This window comes from Cariama cristata, unplaced genomic scaffold (genome assembly GCF_000690535.1).
Source record: "Cariama cristata isolate BGI_N322 unplaced genomic scaffold, ASM69053v1 scaffold19098, whole genome shotgun sequence".
NCBI classification, from domain to species: domain Eukaryota; kingdom Metazoa; phylum Chordata; class Aves; order Cariamiformes; family Cariamidae; genus Cariama; species Cariama cristata.
The window spans coordinates 10,025-32,455 of NW_009633121.1; the positions used below are offsets into that span (position 1 = coordinate 10,025).

Genomic DNA, 22,431 nt, shown 5'->3' on the forward strand with positions numbered 1-22,431 from the left:
AATAAGTCATTTCCTCTTCTGAGATTTCTACTACTTAAATATAATTTAAAACCAGCTGTGAGTAGTAAACTGATAAATATGAAATGTCTCAGCAACAAGTATGATATACAAAAGAATTTCTTCAAACACACATCTCTAGAACTTTAAACTAGAAAGTCAGGTAACAACAACCACCACAATTTTAAGAATGAATACCTTAATTATAGCTCTTAAATCTTTACTTGCATTGGAAATAAATTTCTTAAAATTTAAAAATAAATTATTGTTACTGAATGTTTTAAAATTTATGTTAAATGCCCCAATAAAAACACTGAAACCTAACTCTAAGTACTTTTTTTTTTTTTTTTCCCCCAAAATTTAGCCTCCATTCCAAATGAAAAACACAACACACAGATAAAAGAGCACCATCTAAGTGAGAATATTTTTTTGGATTAAGAAAAATATCATATGGCCTTCTTACAGCTTCTAGGCAAGAGTTTTTCAGCTAGGCTTCCATTTCACATACAGGAAAATAATCCATTATTTCCAGCAAATAATCAAGATTTCAATAGTTTGAAACAGACAACTTTGAGGGCAGGCCTGTGTCCTTAAAATATCAAGTATAATCTCTGCATATTTGTGAAATCTGCGCCTTAGATAATAGGAAGCTCTAACAAGATCCATCTGAAAAGACTGATTTCTTTAAGCATCTTAATTTTTATGTATGCATGTATTTTAATATGAAACGTGAAAGTCTTGTTATTCCAGCTCCTAGCAGGACCACAATTTAGAAATATTCTACCCTGAGCTGCAAAGTGAAAACAACAAATAAGAATACCTACATAAGACCTGCTTGGAAAAACACGAATGTAGTCACATTACTCGCTAATGGCTTGACAACTGATACAAAACATTCAAAACCAAGTAGAAATGCATAGGCTTATGCTTTCGAAAGGATTTTAAGTCCTAAGCTAATGTTAAATTAAGGCCACTTCTACTGGTAGGCACGCAGTAAGAAAAGCAGGTCTAAAGTGGATCATCACTGAAGAAAGAGCTACAGCCAAGTTAAGATACCTGCCCCACTTACAGATACACCATGATAGAAGACAGAAGCAGAGATTCCTTTAATATATGCCTAGAAGACGACAGAAAGGAGCATGTAGCAGTAAGTAGATGATGGAGAGTAGGTGAGCTGGCACAGAAAGAAAAGTTTCACAAACTCCTGTCTAAATTTAATTAGTGGTAAGGAAATGATAAAGCTGAACACAGGTGTAAGTCAGGTGACTGCTGAAAGAACAAATCAGGCAGTAAAATCTGTCAGATTGACAAAACCAAACAAAAGAATACAGAAAGCAAGCCTAGGTCTCCATAAAGCATGAAGTTTCTCATCGAAGATTTACATCCTCTTAACAGAGCAAGAGATATCATTATTTGTACTCCAAAGAACACTGAGGAACAATCTAAGCAGCCTTTACTGATGCGTAGAACATGACAGAAATCAGCATCAGAAAAAGGTCCCCATCCTTTGAAAAAATGGAAACAGAAATATAAATTGCTCACATGTTCCACAAGAACAGAATGTGCAATTTGCCATGAGAATGGGAGCAGAAACAGTAACTTTTCTGGTATTATGAATTATCCAGAGCTGTTGGCCCAAAAGCATGGAGCTAGGAAGACAAAGTCTGTTTATATGTCCTGATTCTGGAAAAGACATGTAGCTTTACCCTGTAGGAAAAAACCCTGAAAATTACCTGGTCTTCAATAAGAAAAAGTGGATTAAAAAGTAAGCATGGCTATTTAGAAAAGATTTTGCATACCCGGATTTGAAGAAATCTGTGACAAAGACTGACTGACATCTTGCTCATATGATACTGCAAATAATGCAGTAAAAAACAAAACAGGGAATGAAATTGGGCTGCACTCATTCTGCAGTGCTCCTCAGAGTATGCTTTGGCACTCACAAACATACAGCTTGGAAAAAAAGAAAGCTGATGCGTGATCTGAGAATCAATTCAAGTTCGGTACTAGAGGAGAGCAAAGTATGAAGAGAGGATGCAGACAAATGTGGAACAACCAGAGTGTAATGGTCTGAATGGTCTGATCAGTGGCTCAGACATGGGTCTGAATAAAATTAATGAATAAAAGCAATGGCCTAAAATAAACAGCAGTTCATCAGGGACCATGGCAAAGTATCAATGCATGTTAGGCAGTTCTTTAGCAAATGCATAGTTGGCTATAGTGGATCACATATGAAGCCCAAGTCAATGCTATATTGCTGTAACTATACAAGAAAGTATCACGATATATAAAAAGCAGTGGGATAGCTAACATTGGAAGAGAGTGCCAATGACAATGGTATAATAATTTTCATGATGGGAACTAAGCCCTTATGAGAAGGGGTTAGACATCCTGTTTGGGCTCATCAGCCTCCCTGAAAAAGTGTGCACACTTCTATGCTTCTGTGAGAGAGGGAAAATAGATAGAAAGCTGCAGGGAAAACAAAGCTAGTCTGATGTATTAGAGCGAGTAATATAAAAAATCATGTTGACAAAAATCACGTCTTCAGAAAAAAAAATATAAAGTGAGTATTTAGATGAGAAAACAAGTCAGTCAGCTGAAAGCTGGCAATCCAATAAGGAGGAAAAAGAAATAACAGATGCAGGAGATATGAAAACTGAAGTAATTCAAGGTGATACCTTATGGATTCAAAGGAGAGAGATGTGTCTCAAGAACAGCATTATTTTATAAATTTTTATCAATTTACAAATGTTCTCAGTTCATAGGTAGCACAAATCCCTATACAAATTTATATAGGTACAGGTCTATAAATCATACATCTATATACTTCTATTTGTTAAAAAACGTAACTGGGGTTTCTAAACATTTTCTTCTGATTAATTTTAAAATATCTAATAATATCCTTTAAATAGCTAGGAAGTTATGTTAATGAGGACTCCATAAACTTTCTTTGCTAGATTACACACCCGCAAATACCATCATGTTTTATATTACATTGAAACCACAAAGCATGACACTACCTCAATTACCAGTAAGAGCAAAACTCTCAAGCTATGATGTTGTATTGGTGTGTGCACGTGAATGCAAAATGGTGCTCTTAAAATCTTGGGCTTCCCATATAAAACAATTTCCATTCAGATACATCCATCTAATCAGTCGTTGCTCACTGTAAAAATATCTGGCTTAATTAGAACCTGAAGGCTGTCCACAGCTTTCAGAAACACTCCGTATGCTAGGGAACACTCAAGATTCAAGGCCTTTTTAAAGGGCAGAGAGTCTGTCTTTTTCATGTTGACCACAGGAAACACCAGGGAAAAAAAAGCCTAATGATAAGAAAATGCTGTCCTTAAAATATGGCACAAATCTTATTTGTATTAAATTAATATCCAGTTACCAAATGAACACAAGGAAGAAGGAACATGAAAAATGAAATATAATTTCTAACAGCTATCATTTACCTACATTTGAAACAAAATTTCAGATACGTTAGTAAGATTTAGCACCACTCTGTAAAGCCCTGAAAACAAATGTTTAGACTTTCTCCTGAAATACTTTAAAATAACAAAAACGTTTCTATTAGTCTCAAATCTTGTTTAAACAATATCTTTAAGGCACAACCGTGTAATTATAGCAAAAAGAAAGGACACTGCTAGCAAAAGGATAAATGGTGAATAAATGTGGCATTATATTGGACTTGAAAATCTGAAGGACAGACTACAACTATGTTTTGATTGAGTGAAAGAGGAATTGGGGAAGGAAAACCTAGCCAAGAATACATGCAAGCAACAGCCCAGTCATCTCACACCATTTTAAATCTTCCCCTCAATTCTGGAACCAGAATCTGCACTTTTTGAATGTAACTCACTGAAGATTCTAGTATGAGACACTACAAAAATTTGGTGAAAGAAAAAAAAAACCCACCACTAGCTTTAGCGTATAAACGAGAGGAATGGAAACTAAGACACCGTACACATGCCCCTATGAATTAAAGCAGCTTTCTTGAATAGGAGTATTTTCCCAGAGCTCAATACCAAAATGTGGTATTGTCTCAGTATAATTAAGCTGCTTTGTGATGGTCAGACTATATAAATACTTTATTAACAAGTTACATCATCACAGGCTGTGCTGATTGACCTCTATCCTTTTCTGTCTGACATCAACAGAAGCTCCACTTTAAGGCCGTAAACTCTCAACAGAAGAGAGGATTTTAAAAAGGATACATACTTGTCGTATTTTCAAAAGCACTAGGCAGTCCTCGGAAAACTACTATTTTCTCTTCTAGAGAAAGGCTTAAGCAGAAAGACTGTCTATATTTATACAGTATTACCAGTTCCCTAAAGAAAGCTGAAAAATTTAACCATTTCCTCAGGACTGAGGAGAAATAGGAAAGCACGAGTTTCTCAGCTTTTGAGGAAATAAAAAGAGGTAACAAAACAATACTGAATAAAATGATGAAAAAAACCCTACTTACATATAAAACTGGGTATCTAAATCCTACACAAAGGCTTAATGACCATGACACCGAACTACAGAAATTTCCTTGCAGGTAAAGGAAACGAAAGACTTCAGAGTTGAGTTCTGTGAAAAAAGCCTACTATTCAAGTAAGCAAAAGTAAAAATCCTTAGCTCAGAACTCTCAAAAGAACATGAGGAACAGCATACCCTAAGGCAATATGTAAATGACACAGTTCAAAACAAAACAGCACCCAAAATTTACACACCTCATGCTGGGAAGAAAAGACATGGGAAGGAAAGACTATATAATTGCATTTGGCAAGTGGAATTCCAGAGTGTAGAACAAGAAGAAGTATTAGACTGTGGTATTAGAACTGCTGTTGTTGCATTAAGGGGAATGAGGCAGAGACCATTAAGCTCATTAAATGAGTCAGGATTTATTACATGTGTATAGTCACCTATATATCAAGTCTACCTTTCTTCTTTTATAGTTCTGCATTAAAAATGGCCCATTTACTGAGAATAGTCATTCCTTTCAATATTGTTCCTGCATTTTCTGTTAATTTTCTTACTTTGTTTTATGGTTGTCTGTGAAAAAGTAACTTCTTGTCTGGCAATTACAGTTACAAAAATTTCTATCTGCTTACTCTGCATCTCAGGTGAAACTTACTCTGAAGCCAAGTAACCTTCTGATGAAAAGCCTTTGTGAAAAGAGCTAAGACATGGCTGTGGAAAAGGATTTATCAAAATCAACAGATTTAATGACGGTTACACTATGTCTCTTCTGCCTTTTACCTAACCTAATATTTTACATTTGTTCCCCATTAACAGTGCAGAATGCGCTCCTTCATGAAAGAGAAAGCTGAAGAGACTTGCTAAAAACAATTGGTTTTGTCACTACATCATTTGTGTGAGACTAATGTCTTCCACAGTAGTAGGAAAGCAATTCACATTGTGTAGCATTATTGCTACTGCATTGCACTAACATAAGACAAATAAGCAACAGTACTGGAATATTAATGCTACACTAATATAGATGTGTAAAAAGAGTTCACAAAATTTTCACTCCCTATTTTACAAAAATTTATGGTAATGGAAGTCAACTTTAAGAAAAGTTTTGTCTGTTATCATATTACTATAGATGTTACTTTACTTGCACAATCAAGAGACCCATTGGACTCATAAAAATACCAAATTTTCATAAGTTAGTTTCCTAACTCCTGTAAACAACTTTCAAATTATTAAAGACTAGTAAATTCTCATTTTAAGTACTGCACTAACTTGATCTCATTAAGATAGCATTTAAAACCAGCAAATATAATTAAAAATTAAAATTGAAAATTTATATACATGTCATATACATATTAAATATATATAATATATATTATTTTTCTTCTAAAACTCCAGACTATTTAAAGAAAAGCCAAATTATAAGGGAGAAAATGAAAAAATTCATTTGAGATGAAGAAAATATCCTAGCTTCAAGTGATTGGAATTGATTTTTAAAAGCTTTTGTATGTGAACTCCCACCGTGATAGGAAGGGTAAGCAAACAGGTATGTCATGTCATCACAGCACACAGTACTGCCTGCTCCTATAGTAGGTCCACAGCCTCCTTTGCATCTGTGATAAATCCACACCCTCTGAAGTAGATTTTTAAAATACTCAGTACATTGTAAATTCCTAAAATGGAGTCTTTTATAGTGTCCCATTTTATTGTTAGATAATAGTTTCTCTTATTTTAGCTTGGCTCTCTTGAAGCCTTTTTGGATCTAGTTTGGCCAAGTCCAAAGCATGTGAATGTGGTCTTCAGTGTTATAAGGAAACACACTGAACCACTCTCATGGAAAGAAAACAAAAATCCTTTCTTAAAGACATGCTTACATAATTTTCTTTGCCACCACAGAGAGTAATAATGTTTCAGTGTTCCTAAAGAAATGAAAATGGTCAGAACATAGATTTACAGTAAAAGGGAACTGACCCTCAACACATCAAATGCACTGTTGAAGCAACAGTTCAGAAGTCAAGTAGTAACAAACAGCATATGGACCAATGTATCTATCATCCACCTTATCTTGAATAAAACAGGCAATATGAAAAAATGATTAACTCTCTGTTGTTGCTACAATGGCTAGTTCTCATTGCTTGATACTACCTTGAGCTGAAAGAACTCAACTGCTTTATTCCTACTTGCATACTCTAACAAAAATTGAGTATACGTAAAAATTTGATAACAATATTCTGCCTACCTGCCACAACGCTTCACAATAAAACAGCATCACAACACCTCTCTCTTTCAAGAATATTCGGTAAGACACCATCAGTAAAACTTGAAGAAAAACTTTAAATATAGATCATAAATGTGTATATCATGACAACAGAACAATGATATAATTTATGATACCACATCAACAAAAATACAGTTCAAAGAAGATATGAATGAATAATGATGTTTTCATGTGCATTAAATTTCCAGATGCAGGAATTATGTTTGAAAACACATGCATGCACAGCCAGAAATCATGTTTCTTCTTTTTAGTCAGTAGCTATACTCTAGACTAAAAATGTTTGTATGATTTCCTTGGCTAGTGCAGACAGTACACAATGCTGAATCAACATGCCAAAACAAGACATCCTTTTCTATATGAGACAATCCCCTGATACTGCAACAGTACTCCTAAAAAAGATTTGGGGTTACAAGTGTGGAGAAAATTCCAGAACCGTAATTCTTTGTCTTTTAACATTTCCTTTATCAACAAACTTTCTGTCATTCCCTTTCTAAAGACAACGATTGATATGAGAAACTATGAGTAAAAGGGAAAATAACAAAATTTGTAAATGAAATAATGTAAAATATCAAAATAGTTATCAGATTTCCTAAAGATCCAAAACTAAAGGAGGAAAGTTATCAGGTAAATAAAATTGAGTCCCAATTAAAACTAACATGAGACCGTATCACAGTAATAGGTCTTACATTGCCATAGCAAGAAAAAGTTAAAAGATAAATATAATGCGAATGCAAAATTTTCTCAACTAGAGTCAAAATTATGAAATAAAAGTATGAGAGAGCTCTTTCTTCATTTGCAGAGAAGGAAAGATAGATGTTACCCTTTCCTTTTCTAGTTCTGGCTTTTTCACAGCAACCTTGTGTCAAGGTTTGAATTTTTTAAAAACAAGTTTTTTATGTTGAGTTTGTGCCCAAACCAGTGAATTAAAATACAAAATAATAATCTAAAGATAAAAAATGCTGTACTTTGGAAAAGCAGGGTTACACTGAATGAGCTTATTATGAAGAATTTTATATATCACATAAAGCACAAAAGTAATAGAAGTATACAAGAGCCATAATATTGCTTATATTACAACTTAAATTAACTTTTCAGTTTATCATCAGGGACAGTTTTTTACAATGTAGAATACAAAGGGGGACATAAGATTTTGCTCTGATATTTTGAATTTTTTTTTTATTTATTCTTCTGGCAAGATAATAGGATTAGCTAATACAATATTGTTTCTACAAATGAAACTTCTGCAGTAATTTAATTCCTATTGCAGACCTTTTTTTTTTTACTTGGCAAGTATTTCACACCTTAGTTATTTTACTGAAATAAGTTGAGACTTCTGTTTAAGAAGATCTCTTCATCCAACAGATGAAATAATTTCACAAGCGTACTCTCTTTGTAAGTAATACAATGGCATTTCTGAGATCATAGTTGTATTACAATGTCTTATAAATATCTAGCTTTAAAAATTGATTTAATTTCACATTAGCCTAAAAAGATTCCAAGCCAATGCATTTAGCATAGTAACTGTATATTGTACTTGTCTAGAATAATTTTGCATTTTAAATTGTTCTGTAAGGATTCAACACGCAACCCCTTTAGAGTCAGATTTCATTTGGCGTTGAATGGAGACTATAACGGATCTCTGAATGAATACTTCTCAGAAGTACATAGTACTATTTTTTACTGTATAATTATAAAATCATTACAGATTTATATTAGAAATAATTCAATGACAATTTTTAAAAACAACTATATGTTAATACACTGAATTTCTGCTTAATTTTGTAATTTACCCTTCCTCACAATATGAGAACTTACACAGTGGAATGAAATGCTGTTCCTTTTGAAATCAATAACCAGTTGTGACTGACTTCAGACATGGCAAAACTTGATTTGTTGTCTGTCTGAACTGTGTTAGTTAGCTCTTTTTCTTTTATCTTGGTGTGTTATAGCTGTAATAGAATGTAGCACACCTATTGTAGCCAAAAGATTTGTGCCAAGTATTATATACATTTTAAAATCACACTCTCTGCATTATTCTGATGCTATACAATGTTTAATTTCATGACTTCTCTGAAATTAAAATGAATACCATGCAATAAAAAAGAAAAATCCAAAGTGCTTAGTTGTTTGACTTCTCCAATTCTTTAAGATTGCAATTTTAAGATGAAGGGGGGAACAGGAACTTACCTACTTGGTACTTTGGGTAATAAGTTGCCATTTGTCCACTACTGCATGATTGTCTCTTATGCCTTTTTCTTATATTTGTATCAGTGGTCTCCCATTGTGGACTTTTTCTTTTGTTTATTCTGATAAGAACGTCAGAACTACCAGCAGGATTATCATCATGGTTTACACCACTATTTAATTTTCTGCTGTGAAACTGGTCATCCAGCCTTTCAGTCACTTTAGAAGAATTAGATCCTTTAGATGTTTCCATTTCATTTTCTTGTTTCTTTAATGCATTTTGCTTAGTAGAATGGGACCTTAAAAGAGGATGTCTTTTTTCTTCCATATAGGCCTGATTGCTTTTACTTTCAACAGCTTCAGGAGAATAAATGACATTATTTAATTTAAATGAATTGTGCTGCTCAATATGGTTGATTTTTCTCAGAAATATCCTACAATCTTTAAAGGTTTTGGCTTTCCAAGTATTTTGAAACAGTTTATCTTGGCTTTGTTCTTTTCTAACATTTTGTTGGCCACAAATTGTTCCATTTGTCTCTGCATGTGACTTAAGGATATTTGCTAAACCAGGATGTCGGTTAAAGTCAGAAGATCCCATCATCTGTTGAACGAATGCATCTCTGGCCTCATTTTCAGTTGGCAAGAGGCTACTCTGAGATTCTACCAAAGTCTGAGCGGGCTGGATTTCTACTGTATTTTTTTCCTGGAGCTTGGGCATTTCATCATTGGTTTCCCCACTTGCACTTTTAAACAACTGGCTTTGGCCTAAGAACTGCAAATTTTTCTTTTTTGATTTCCAGCTTCCGGGAGCCTGATTATAGAGCTTTTTTGTTTGTGCCCACCTATTACGCTGTAACTTCTTAAATTCATTTCTTTTTAATCTGGCTAACGTGAAATTACTTTTCATGCTTAAGACTGGAGACCTCACCATATTATGTAATATTTGTAATTTCCCTGCTGGTTTTGAAGGAGAGGATAGTGCAAACTTTTTAAAGTGCTTTCTGAAAGGGCAAGTACTAGGATCAGATTGTTTACTTTCCATCTTTATCTCTCTAGTAGTAACTACTTCTAAAGGATTGCGAGCATTTGCCTTTCTGACTAGAGAGAGAGACTGTGTTTCCGTAGTTTGCATAAACCAGGTGCAGAGTTCATTCATATTACACTTTTTCTGAAAAAGCATTTTTATAGGTGATGTTTCAAGTTCTACAAGGCAGGAGTCTAAAGGATTTGACATTTCAGTATTACAGTCTTGTTCAATGGGATCCCTTTTTTCACATACACATTTATCAAACTCATTTCCCCCCACTCGCAACCAGGTATTAGTTATCTGTTCAAATCTGTTATTTAGTTCTTCCAACAAAGTGTCACTTGACGTGGAAGTAGCCCACCACCTGAGAGAGGAATTAGATGAAAAAATGGGATCTGATGATACTTCATTAATGGGCCCAAATTCACCATCCTTAAGATCCTTTTTTGCATTTCCTGAATTTCTCAGTTCTGAGGTATCTTTGGATGCTGTGCTCTGATTTGATTGCCTATGTTTTTCCTTTCGATCTTTAGCTTTTTTCAAATGGAGTTTGTAAGATTTATGTAGTAAGGCACTTCTACAAGTAAATGCACTAGAAGACGCTAATGAATGTAAAAAATGCAGCGAGGATTTTCTGTCTCTAGCAGAATGTCTCAACGGAATTTCACATTTTCTTGACACTGTTGTAATAACATTGTTTGATCCATTCTCTCTAGAATCTTTCTGCATGCTCTTTACTTGACCCATATTATTGCACAGTTGATTTTTTCTCTCCTGTGGTATGTTTTTTTCTAACACGTTCTGCTGTTGTAAAGGAGGCAAAGAGTTGCTAATACTCACTTTTCTTTCCTGAGGTGAAACTCTATTAACAGTCACTGATATGCCGGAGATTTTTACTTTTGCTGGCCTACCAGGTTTTCGAATGGTGGTTAATGGTTTCTTAATTGGCCGTATAATATTGCTGCAAGGATGTGGTGATGCTAGGTTACTCTTGATAGGTCTGACATAGTCATAACCAGAGACCTCGTTTTCAGTAGAAGAATTCTGTAAGGCTTTTACTATTTCAGTCAAAGCATTTTCAGTTTCTGCATTGTGCCTTGCTTTGCTGTGGTCATCGGCAAAATTAGAATCAATGTGTTGTGTGGGCAGAATGCTGATTACATTCAGATTACCTTCAGAAACATGTCTCTTAGTTCTTCTTGACCTTCCAAAAACAACTGTCACAGTAATATTTTTGTTGCTGTTAGCTTCTTCCATTACTGCTGCATCAGATTTAGTACTTTTACCATCACTGCTAAGTTCAGGCCTAGGTTCTGTGCTCTCAGTCGTGTCTATTTTTGGTTTTGGAGGCCGTCCAATAGGTCTCTTAACCTGCTTAACAACTTGAGGACCTATTTTCTTTGGTCTACCAGGTTTTCTTTTTAAAACCGATTCACTGCTACTGCTCGATTTCTCCACAACTTCATCATTTTGTTTTGAGTCATTTAAGTTAGTCTGACCAACTGGACAAGAACTTGTAATTGCTTCCGCATAAACACAAATTGACTCCTCCTTGGTATCATTTTCACTGTAATCACAATCCTTGACAGAGATTGCATGAGAAAGATCTCCTGTGGCCCGTTTGTCTAACAAAGTCTTTGTGTGCCCCTGAAACAAACAAATATCTGTGTTTCCTTTAGAAGATGCAGCTGCAGATGTCAAAGTATATTTGACTCCTTCACCACTATTAACCTCCGAGACAAACATAAGCTTAACAGGACTAGAGTAGTTTAAGGGAGAGATGTCCCCAGCTTCAGAAGTTGTATGCAAGTTCCCATTATTGGAAGTTGAACTGGATGAATCAAAGGTCAGAGATTTCAAAAGGTTTCCATTAATTTCTTGATCTATAACCATTTCTTGTTTGTTTGTTGTCACACACAGAGTTTTGATTTTACTGCTGCTTGGCACATGTGAATGTGAAAGAAAGCTTTGTCCTGTGCATCCCATTTCACTCAGAGTGAAAGGTAAGCCTCTTCTAGCAGCTGGGTTCATAACCTGTTCATAAGCATTATCTTTTAATTTTTGGCTTATTTTGTAACTATCTAGCAACGAGTTGTTAGTCTTTCTGGCTAAGTTTATTGTATCTTCTAAACGCTCTACAACAACTTGCAGATTTGTGTCTCTCACAATTTTGCTTATATTTATGTCACCGCATCTTTCAGCATGAACATCTTTATTTATTTTCATTTTTTCCAAACTTTCCAAAGACTTTTTTGCATTGGATGACTTTCTAAACACAATATTGTTCGTTACATACACAGAATACCATCCAGGAGTTACAATGTTACGTTTAGTTCTGCCCAAGATTCCATTACTCTCATCCTTTAGAGGAATCTGATCGGCCTCTTTTAAGGTTGCACAATCTCCACGTGTTTTTGTGAGTTTTGCCTGGCTGGCTGCAATAGCACTGTTTTCTGAAAGAACTAGAAAGCCGGAGCTGGTTTGCAAACTAGTAAGAGGTAGTTTGAAAGACTCTGTTTGGTGTACTGGAAAGCACATTGGTTTGGTTTGGCAATTCATGCATGGATTACTTTCAAGATGTTGCAAAGCCTCATCTTCTATCACAGTAAAACTGTGTCTTCTATTTGGATATATTTTATCATTTTTTTTGGCAGATTTCTTTGCATTTCTTTCAGAAATTGACTTTTTTCTTACAAGAGTTTCATCAAGGCTTGCAAGCTCCCTCTTGATTTGCAAAGACTGTCGTCGAATGAATGGTGAATCAGGAGAATTATACGTTGCAAATAAAGTTTCCTGACGCTTGCGAAATCTTGTTTGGATAGTTTTATTTTCCATTTGTTTATCATGTTGGTGAAGTAATTCCATAAAGGTGTAATCACTTGCCTTAGCATTATGCAAAAGAGAGGTTATGAAGTCTCCTAATTTGAAATCATTTTCTGGCGTCCTGTCACTGCTAGAAAGTTTTACAAGATTTGTTGCTATATCTGTAGTGTCTATCGATTTTAACTTTTCATTAATACGGTCCATTAAATCTTGAAAAATGGCAGAATGTTCACCTTTCTCAGCCTTCTCAGAATTTACATAATAATTGTTGCTTTCTTGGTCTGTTGATAGCAACATTCCCTCTGAATATTCGGTCTCTTTTCCTCTGCATGTTTTACCTTCACATTTAAATTCTGCTTTGCTTCCTTCAGCTGGCAAGAGGGATGGAGGCTGGTTGGTGGATATTTCAAGCTTGTTATTGTCTAAAGTTGGAAAATCTGCAACTGATCCTTCCGATGATTCAAATTCTTTACTCTGTACAGGTGATAGTGGAGGCGGTGATGGGCTGCGAGGTCTATTTGAATTTTTAATGCTGTTCAAGAAATCAGAGTCCTTAGTTGAATATGTACATGCTGCTGCTTTCACAGAATGCCTGTTATAATTTTGCAATTCTTCAGCACAATACTTATGAGAACTACATGCTTTGTTCACCATTGTCTTAATACATCCAATTGCTACAGTTTGGCATGACAAAGAATGGAAATCTTTAATACAAACAGACAGAGGTGGTAAACAAGTGTTTGGTCTTTGATTTTGTAAACAGCACCTTTTTGTCAGCATATGTCCATTGCAATCGCAAAATGAAATGTGAACATCCTCTTCAGTAAGGGAACTGGGAGTTTCAGAGTGGACCAAATGTGTTTGCTTGCAACTGCAAACTATAGGAACATTTTCATCTTGTATTAAGAATTTTAACATAGCCAAAGTCTGTTGCCAGTGATATGAACAAAAAGACTCCAAAACTTTGTTTAAGGTTGATTTTCCTTTTTCCAAATTAGCTGTTTCCTCTGAATTTGCATCAGCTGTTGAGCTTGAACTGAAAATGAAAACAAATCAAAACAAAATATAAATTACAGTAAAACACCGTATCTAATGTTTGTTATAATGGTTAAACTCAAGCCTAAAAACCTGAAGTTTGCAAAACAGTTCTGTTCTATTTGCACTATTCAATCATACTTGCAAGTGTCACTAGCAATGATGTGCATCTTATCTATAGCAGTGATAATCCCACCATGAGAAAAATAATCAGGAAGAAATTAAAGGACAAAAAGAAAAGTTTGAAACATAGCTTCCTGTATCTAAATGTAATTACAATAATGTTAACTTTCTGATATTTCAAACTACTGTAGTCATTAATGAAAGAAAACCTCACCAAGAACCTGGGGTGCTTAGCATCACTCCCATTTCACAAACTGAGGCACAGGGAGGGTAAATCACTTTCCTAAGGTCACAATTCAAGGTTGAGACAGAGGCAAGAATGGGCCTCTCTCTCCTGAATCCCACCCTAAGATATTCATATACCAAAGCGTATTGAATGCTTTTCAGAATACTCTTGAAGATCCTTCTAAAGACCTTTTTATTTATATATTTATTTTTAAAGAACACTTAATAGGCTAACAGAAAATGGAAAAAATAGCCACTTGCTACTGTTACTGTTCTTTGCAGATAAAGGTTTCCCTTCTAGTTTTTAAATAAATTGCAGTGGTGCATCACAGGCTCTTCATTGCAATATATTACACACACATACACACACACGTGCGCACGCACACACACATGGATTCCTTCATTAAACAGAAACAGAGATAATCACCACTGGAATAAATAACCTTTGTGATAAAGGTTAATATCCTTTAAGTCTCAAATACAGGGCAGGCCTATATCTAAATAAGACTTCTGAGCAGTTGTTCTCAAAGATATTAACTCAAAATAAAATCACTTATAAAATACTACCTTAACTATTTAATTAATTTCTTATAAATTATTAAAACTAATGTCACTACTTACCTAATCAATCATTTCTATTGAAAAGCTGAAAATTTTCCATGGTAGAAATTAATACAGGTATTTCTTCAATTAAATACAAAATCCTTATGCTGGATAGCAACTATCAACAGATAGTTAACACCTAATTCAAATGTTTTACTGAAACCAATTGCATGAGCAGAAAATCTTAGAAGAATTCTGTTTTAGAAAAGTATGTATCGTTTAAACATATCACCAAACTCTGAACATGACACTAACTTTTTGTCCTACTATTATCTCCTGTAATTTTTTGCATTTAAGCCTGTACTTTGAAAAAATTTCATTTTGATTGGGTGTAGAACTGAATTGAATAAGGAACAAACATATTTAAAATTTAACATGCTGTATTTATATAAAGTTACCTATTCATTAATTAGCTCATACCCAATGTTACTAGCATGAATAATAACTTTTAGCTTCAGGCTTCTTATTGGAAGTTATATGTACAAATTTGTATTTTTATTGTCCCACGTGGATTTTAAAGTTTAGAGCTTAAAAACAGCCAACTATGCTTAATTCCTCATGTTTTTTCCTTTTCCTGTAATATTTAGTATGAAACGGTATATATTCAAAATCAAGCATCTAGATGATACTAACTCATAAAAGTGCAAGATAACTGTGATGGTACTAGCTGAAATTGTGATTATATTTAAACTGAAATAACTGAAGTCCTAAAAAGAAAACAACTCTCTTTGCACTTGCAATCTAAAGTAAAAACAGCATTATTCAAAGGCATGTCATTGTCAGGATTTAACTCTTTTTGAAATGCCACTTCACTAAGAAGAGTCTGAGTGTTACTCAGTTCAACAAACTCAGGAGTCACTAGGTGTTGAAATGTTTCACTACACTTGTCAAAACAAAGCTTATTCTAGTAATACAATTATGGATAAAAAATAATTGCCCTCCCCACCACCATGACTTTAATGAAATAATGTTTTGAAAGGCCAGATAGAAAAAGAAATTAACATGGCACTAGGTCTTCAATATTTTGTTTGTAAATCACAGTAAATTTATTAAGTACTAATTTTCTAAAAAGATAGCTATAGCACAGTCTTTTTAGACTGAATCTCTAGACAGTTATCTTTCTGTCTGTCTAGACTTACAAAGTATGTCTAATGGAGTTTCACTGGAGAGCTTTAATTACAGAGGACCTGTATCTGTAACCGCCATTTAAACTATGCTCACTACTGGAAAAAACTTCCAGAGCCCTAAAGCCTTCTCAAAGTCAGTAACCAAAATTTCCAGAGGCCTCAAAATTGCTTTGAATTTGCTATGTGGAGATCAACCCGTTGTATAAAGTAATACCCTGGTTATCACAGACATACTGGTCATCCTTCTATGATTTCTTTCCTGGTTATCTACCCTTGTGTAATGTCTATCATCTGCTTTCCATTAGTGTGTGTTAGTTTCTAAAGCTGACAGACAACTTAACTTTATTCTATTGTAATAGTACCACACTCCAAATGATCTTCCAAGTTTGTGAAAACACATTGACCCCCTACTTGATTGCCATTTGGGAACAGACCTTACGATGCAAACAAATTAAAGCATTAAAGCAAGACGTTTTCTTTCAAGTGTCTCTCTGTAGAGATGTCCATATATTTAAACAAACTAATTTTTAGTAGCTTTCCAATACAATTGGGGAATTGTATTTGTTTCCTGTAATTCCTTCCTATAGCCCTTTACATTTGTGTTGTGACACAGTTGTTTAGACTATCCTCAAGATAAAAGGCTTAAACAGTAATTTCATAGAAGGAAGAGCTATCACTTTCACAACTGCATACTTCCTTCACAGAACAGTCTTACACTTCCTACAAATCACACCCAAAAAGAGGGCTAGAGAGAGTGGGTACGAAATGGAGGGGCTGAGAGGTGAGAGGATTGATGTGCGTTGCTCCCTCAGTACCTTTTGTGCACAATATCTCTGAAGACAAAAGTTAAGCATGGAATGACATGATTTCCCTGCTGGAGGGCAGGGGCAGTTAATACCATGGAGTAGGGATTGACTGGAGTCCAAAACTGGCACAAAGGCAGAGATGTGATAAGGTAAATACTATCCTTTCAGTGTATTATTTTATGTACAAAAAAAAAGTAAACCTTTGCCTCCACCACAAATCCAAAAAACTATCAGGAAAGAGCTCTATCAGAGGACTCCCAAAATAGTCCTTCCCTAGTGTTCTATCCTCTGTCATCTCAGCCACAGACACGACAGATCAATCTACCAACTTCTTTGCAGACTGGGAACAGGAAAAAAACTGGGAACAAGAACATACTTTCATATGAACAGCATAGAACTATTACAGAAATATAAACTTGTCTTACAGAAATGTTTTCTGACTTTACTAAGTAAACAAATCCCTCAAAAAAAGCTATATATTATCTGTAATATATAATAGATAATTTTTAGCTGCCAACTAAAGGATGTAACCATTATAAAATTATTTTCTGAATTTCTTCTCATTTATGAGTAATGTATCAACTCTGAGAAATCATCCTTCTTTAAAGCTAGTATTTCTGACACATAAAATTCTCATAGGAAATTGGAATTATGTGCTTAATTTGTACAGTTCTTGATCTCATGCCACTGCTAATAAACTTATGCCTCAGGAGTAAGTCAAATGAGTCAGTGTACAGGTTTTTGTTTCTTTCGTTTTTTTTTTTACTGAATGAGCAGATCAATCACACATCAGTGTTGTAAATTTATGTGCAAAAGCATTGAAGTGCTTTACTACAAATTACAACGTAGAAACACGTTAACTAAACAATTAAATTCATACAATCAGATTTAGGAATATAACAACACAAAGAAGAAACGGAATTACAGTACATTTACAACACAAGACAAATACATGAAATTCATTAGAAAATATTGTAATAAATAATTCATGAATTATAGTGCAATTGATTTATGCATAAATATAACTAATTGCCTAAAAATCAGTTGTTAACAAAAATCTGTCAAAAATCAAGGCAGCCACAGAGTTTTACTAAATTACTGCGACAATGGAAATACTGCAATTAAAAAACAAATACAAGTATTTGTACTGTAAACAACTAAAAAAATCAGTCTCACTAAAGTTAATATACAATTTAATATAAAATTGTCATTAGCTACCAGAAATGGTTTAAACAGCTTTACTGAGCAGTAGTTCTAAAAACAGAGGCACTGTTTTTTTAATATAAAATACTTGAGAAACATTCAAATAAGTAGAAAGCATGTAGGGCTTGCTTTCGCCTTCATTTAAAATTCTACTGAAACAGGAAATTTCAGAAATTGTCAATTATTAAGTAATGACTGGTAACTGAATTTATAAAACAGTTCAAAATGTGTAATTTAAATGACATTTAATGGAATACATAGGGGTTGGGGAAGGAGAATCTACACATTTCCCTGCCTTTCCTTAGTTGTATAATCAAAGGTTAGCCTAACAATTAGAAACAAATAATTCTGTTCCTTTAAACACTTACAGGTTGAGTATCATCTATAAGCTATCAAAAAATATTTTAATATACTATTTCTGACCAAAAAATAAATACAAGTACTAAAATGTTGAAAATTAATTATAATATTACATACAAAACTACTGAGTACTGTTAAGTTAATAGTAAAATGATCCCTGATTTTATGAATCCTGTTAATTTTTTGGTCAGGTCATCTTTTAAATGATATAAAAAGAGTACTGTAACTTGCCTTCAATATAAACTTCTGTCTCAAATTTATAACATTGTCTGAGGAGTAGAAAACATCAGTATGGTACATGCATTAGGCAATGTATTGAAGCCCAAAATTTTTGCAAGTAAAACTGTATAAAGACAGATCTTGAAACATTTCAGGTTTTTTCAACTTTGTTTTTCAGTGGGGATATATTCATAAATTAATCCTTCTGGGTCTCACAAAATATGGCTTAATTCTTTTAAAATGAAAGATGACCCTGACATCTGCTGTTTTGTGACCTCCTTGTTATCAGGTACAGTTCTGCTTAAAAAAAGGATTCATTCTGTAATATGCAAGTAAACGTTAATCACTGAAGAAGATTCAGTATAGATCTGAGAGACCAAAGAACTGAGACACTGGTTGTGCAGTTTCAAAGGATTATTCTGTTTTAAAATGGAAATTGTTATTTTTTAGTAGCATTAATAAATATGGGCTAGATTTTGCCATCAATATTGTGGTATGCTCTCCACTGAATTTAATGGCAAGTTTATCTATAAATCAAATTACCTGATGTGGCCCATATGTATCCAATGTCCTATTTCATTTATATAGTTAACCTACACACCTACAAATTTAAGTGGGGAAAAATGTATGCATGTGTACCAAATGTATAAAAGTTGGAGAAAAGTCTTTTCTATGACAAATTAGACGCATACAGAAAAAATTATGTTTTCAGAGGAAAAGGGCATTGATGTTCAGTATTGAATGTATGAAGCAAGCCCCCATTCTTCGTATGCAGACATATATTTTGTGATACTACACAAAAAAATTAAGTATGATATAAAGTCCAATGTGAATACTTCAAAATTCATGTAAAAACTGCAATATGAAGGTAATTGGTCTCCCTTAAATTCTATTAAAAGTTACCTATTTAAAGTGAACTGCCTAACTTCTAACTACCAAATTTATAAAGAATTTATATTATTGAAAGTTCAAAACAGCTTCACTGTTTCATATTTGTATTTCTATCAAGACCCTGAACTGCAAATTTGGTTATTAGCAAAATGATAATGTAACTTGGTATTCATTTTGATAAACTGAAAATGTTTTGAAATGTCACAGCAGCAAATACATTACAGTTACAGTGAGGTTTTTCAATAGGAGTGTGACACAATCCTTAAATAAATTTTAGAGTAGTCATAACATCAACTAACCAGCACTTTAAACAAAAAAAACAAACAAACCCAAACCATTCTCAAGCTTATTCTGTGCACATTATGAACATGCTCTAAGTTGCATTCCAACTTTCTTTTTAAACCTTACAAGTTACCTTATTTGTCAAACTAAAAAGGAAAATTATGTTAAAGTTTAAATTATTTTATGCTCTTAGTATTCCATCTTATTTCATATTTAATAATTCTATAACTACAGTAATTTCTCAGGTTTCGTAAGTGTACACTTTGTAAACACCAATTTCTTTCTAAACCAACAACAAAATTTTCTTAAAATGATAAAAAAATGCAGTTTATGCCTGCTAAACACACATTTTTAGTAATGAAATGTTTTTCTTACTTGTATTGGATATTTAAGTAACGATGAACTTCTTTTCTTTCACAGAATGTACTATATCCTACTAATACTTCACAAATCCACTTCCTTGTAAGGAACTAGCTTTTTAAAAAAAAAAATTCCTTGATTCATATAATCTGAGTTACTTACAATTTATTGCAAGTATTCTGTGAAGTATAAAAGTCTGATAACCCTTGGTTGTGTATTTCCTTAATAAGATGGATTATTGAATGGGTAGAGTGGTTCTTCACCAATTAAAAATTATGCTTCACATGACAAATACTTGTTTTCCCAAAACATCTTTATGCTATTGACTACTAAATAAAACCTGAATCTTTTCACCTATTTATACAAGGATTATATTAAATACACACTATCAGAATTAAGTGAGCAACTCTATAATTCTGTCCACAGTGAAAACCCTGAATAAAACTATTTTTCAAAAGGCATGTATGTGGTTTTTGAACTGTATAATTTCACGTCTTCTGTCAGAGTGTGCATATGTATTTCTCACACAGTGTGTGTATACAGACATACATACACACACACAAAACAATTCGCTAACAATTATTCTACACAGGCTTGCTACTATTTTTGCAGCTGCCAGTCCCTGAATCTGTCATATTAAATAAGCCAGTATCTGGTAATCGGAGTTTCTTCTTCGGCGGAGTCTTCAATGTTCCAGATCTTTCTTTTACTTTATATTCTAAAGTGCTGTGAGGTACCCCATAAATTCCTTGTGCTTTGGAAACACTCATTTTCCCACTCATTACCATTGCAATTGCTTCTTCCATTATTTCATGATCATACTGCCGATACCGGCCACGTTTTTTTCTTGGTTGCTTATTGTCTTTACGATCCAAACTATCTTCTGTATTTTCTGAGGTTCCATCTACTGTCCCATTCTTAGCATTAAGACACAAAGGAGAGAGGTCCCCATGCAGAAAGTAGGAGTCAACACTTGAGTGAGTTACAGGTCCAGAACATTCAATTTTGTTCTGTTTAGGGAGTATATTTTTCAATTTTTGAAGAGCTGATCCTTCTAAGACTGAGGAGGTTTTAGAAACGTGGTACATAACATCCAGAAGACCAGCAGTATCAGACTGTGGTTTGGACACAGAACTTATTCTTAGCTGAGGAATTTTTAATTGTACAGTAGGACTTGAAGATTCATATTGTAGATTTTCACTTTTTTCTTTAAATTGAGTGACCATTCTCTGTAGAGTTAACTGGTGGAGGTAACTGGAAGCTGTTGGGAATTTTAATTCTGAGGTTTCAAGTAGACTGAGTTTACTTTTTTCTGTGCGCTCTGCTTGAGCTCTTGCCCACAAGGCTACTTTTTGTAGGACTGCACAAGTTTCTTTACTGTCTTTAAATGAATAACTATCATTGAAATCTCGAGTTTTGTTTTTAAAAGGTGCAGGCTTTCCTGCTGGTAAGGCTTCTAAGTGGAGAAGTAAAGTTTTTTGAGGTATGCCATAAAGTATGCCTGCTTTATTTACGTCCAGTGCTCCAGACTGAATGTCTTTCAAAGCTTTTGAGAGCAAACCATCTGCAAACTCAGCACTTCTTTCCACATAGTCCTCTCTGTGTCTGTGTAGTCTCCTGGATGGATGGAATGAAACGATGGTAAACTGATGTATGAGAGACTCTCACACAGCTATGGAAGGGAAGGGTCCACTCCTTTATTATACTCCTTGCTTCGGTAACATCACTGCTTCTGATACTTTTAAGCCTTTGAGATGTGGTAGTTAAATGATTATCCTAGCAAAATGTTACAGTTCTGGTAGGACAGTGCATCAAAAAATCATACGGTGGCTTCTACAGCAGCCCTTCCAAGAACTTTATATCCTAGCTCAGTATTTGATAATATTCTCATGTGCTTGCTATATTCCCTTGTTCCCATGCTTGCAGAGCAACACTGTTATAATTTTAATTATACAATTAACGTTCCATTAAATACCCAAATCCTGAAGGAGTTTTTGTTAGTAGAAACGTGACGTTACCGCTAAACAAGTAATAAAAGAGTCAACCCCCTCATAGAAAATTTGCAGCAATAAGTACATAACTACACACAAACATCCCAGACTTACACAAAACTAGGCTTTCTACTACAATAAGATAAAGTGCTGTAGTTAACAATCAAGTCCACTTTGGCAAAATAAAAACACAGTTTTAAAAACTTCTAGCCACTATTTACAGCTCTCTAATTACAAAGTCATAATTTGTATGACATCAAAACTTCTTCATATCAGCAAATTAACAAAATGCAATTTTACACCATTCAACAAATACTGCTATTATAATCCTATTTGTAATAAGTTATTTGGTAAGACGTACAGGTGACAAAAAGGGTCCTGCTATGGCTAGTGGATGGGAGGATGCCAAGATCATAACAAAATCCAACAAAAC

General features: G+C 34.1%; 2 protein-coding genes across 2 annotated transcripts in view; both read right to left on the bottom strand.

Moving 5' to 3' along the window:
- Window positions 1-8,926: 8,926 nt before the first annotated feature.
- Window positions 8,927-13,447, bottom strand: LOC104166637 (the record flags this gene model as incomplete). The annotated part of the gene is made up of 2 exons (XM_009706645.1): window positions 12,634-13,447; window positions 8,927-12,438 (listed from the first exon to the last, which is right to left on the bottom strand). Coding segments are annotated over exons 1-2 (4,306 nt in total), but the record flags the coding sequence as incomplete, so codon positions are not given.
- A 5,981-nt stretch (window positions 13,448-19,428) lies between these two features.
- LCORL (ligand dependent nuclear receptor corepressor-like) overlaps window positions 19,429-22,431 on the bottom strand; it is a 29,221-nt gene continuing 26,218 nt past the window's right edge. The window contains exon 6 of the mRNA XM_009706644.1: window positions 19,429-21,624. Coding sequence (XP_009704946.1) covers window positions 20,592-21,624 — 1,033 coding nt within the window. The 3' untranslated portion in view covers window positions 19,429-20,591. The remainder of the gene's footprint in view (window positions 21,625-22,431) is intronic.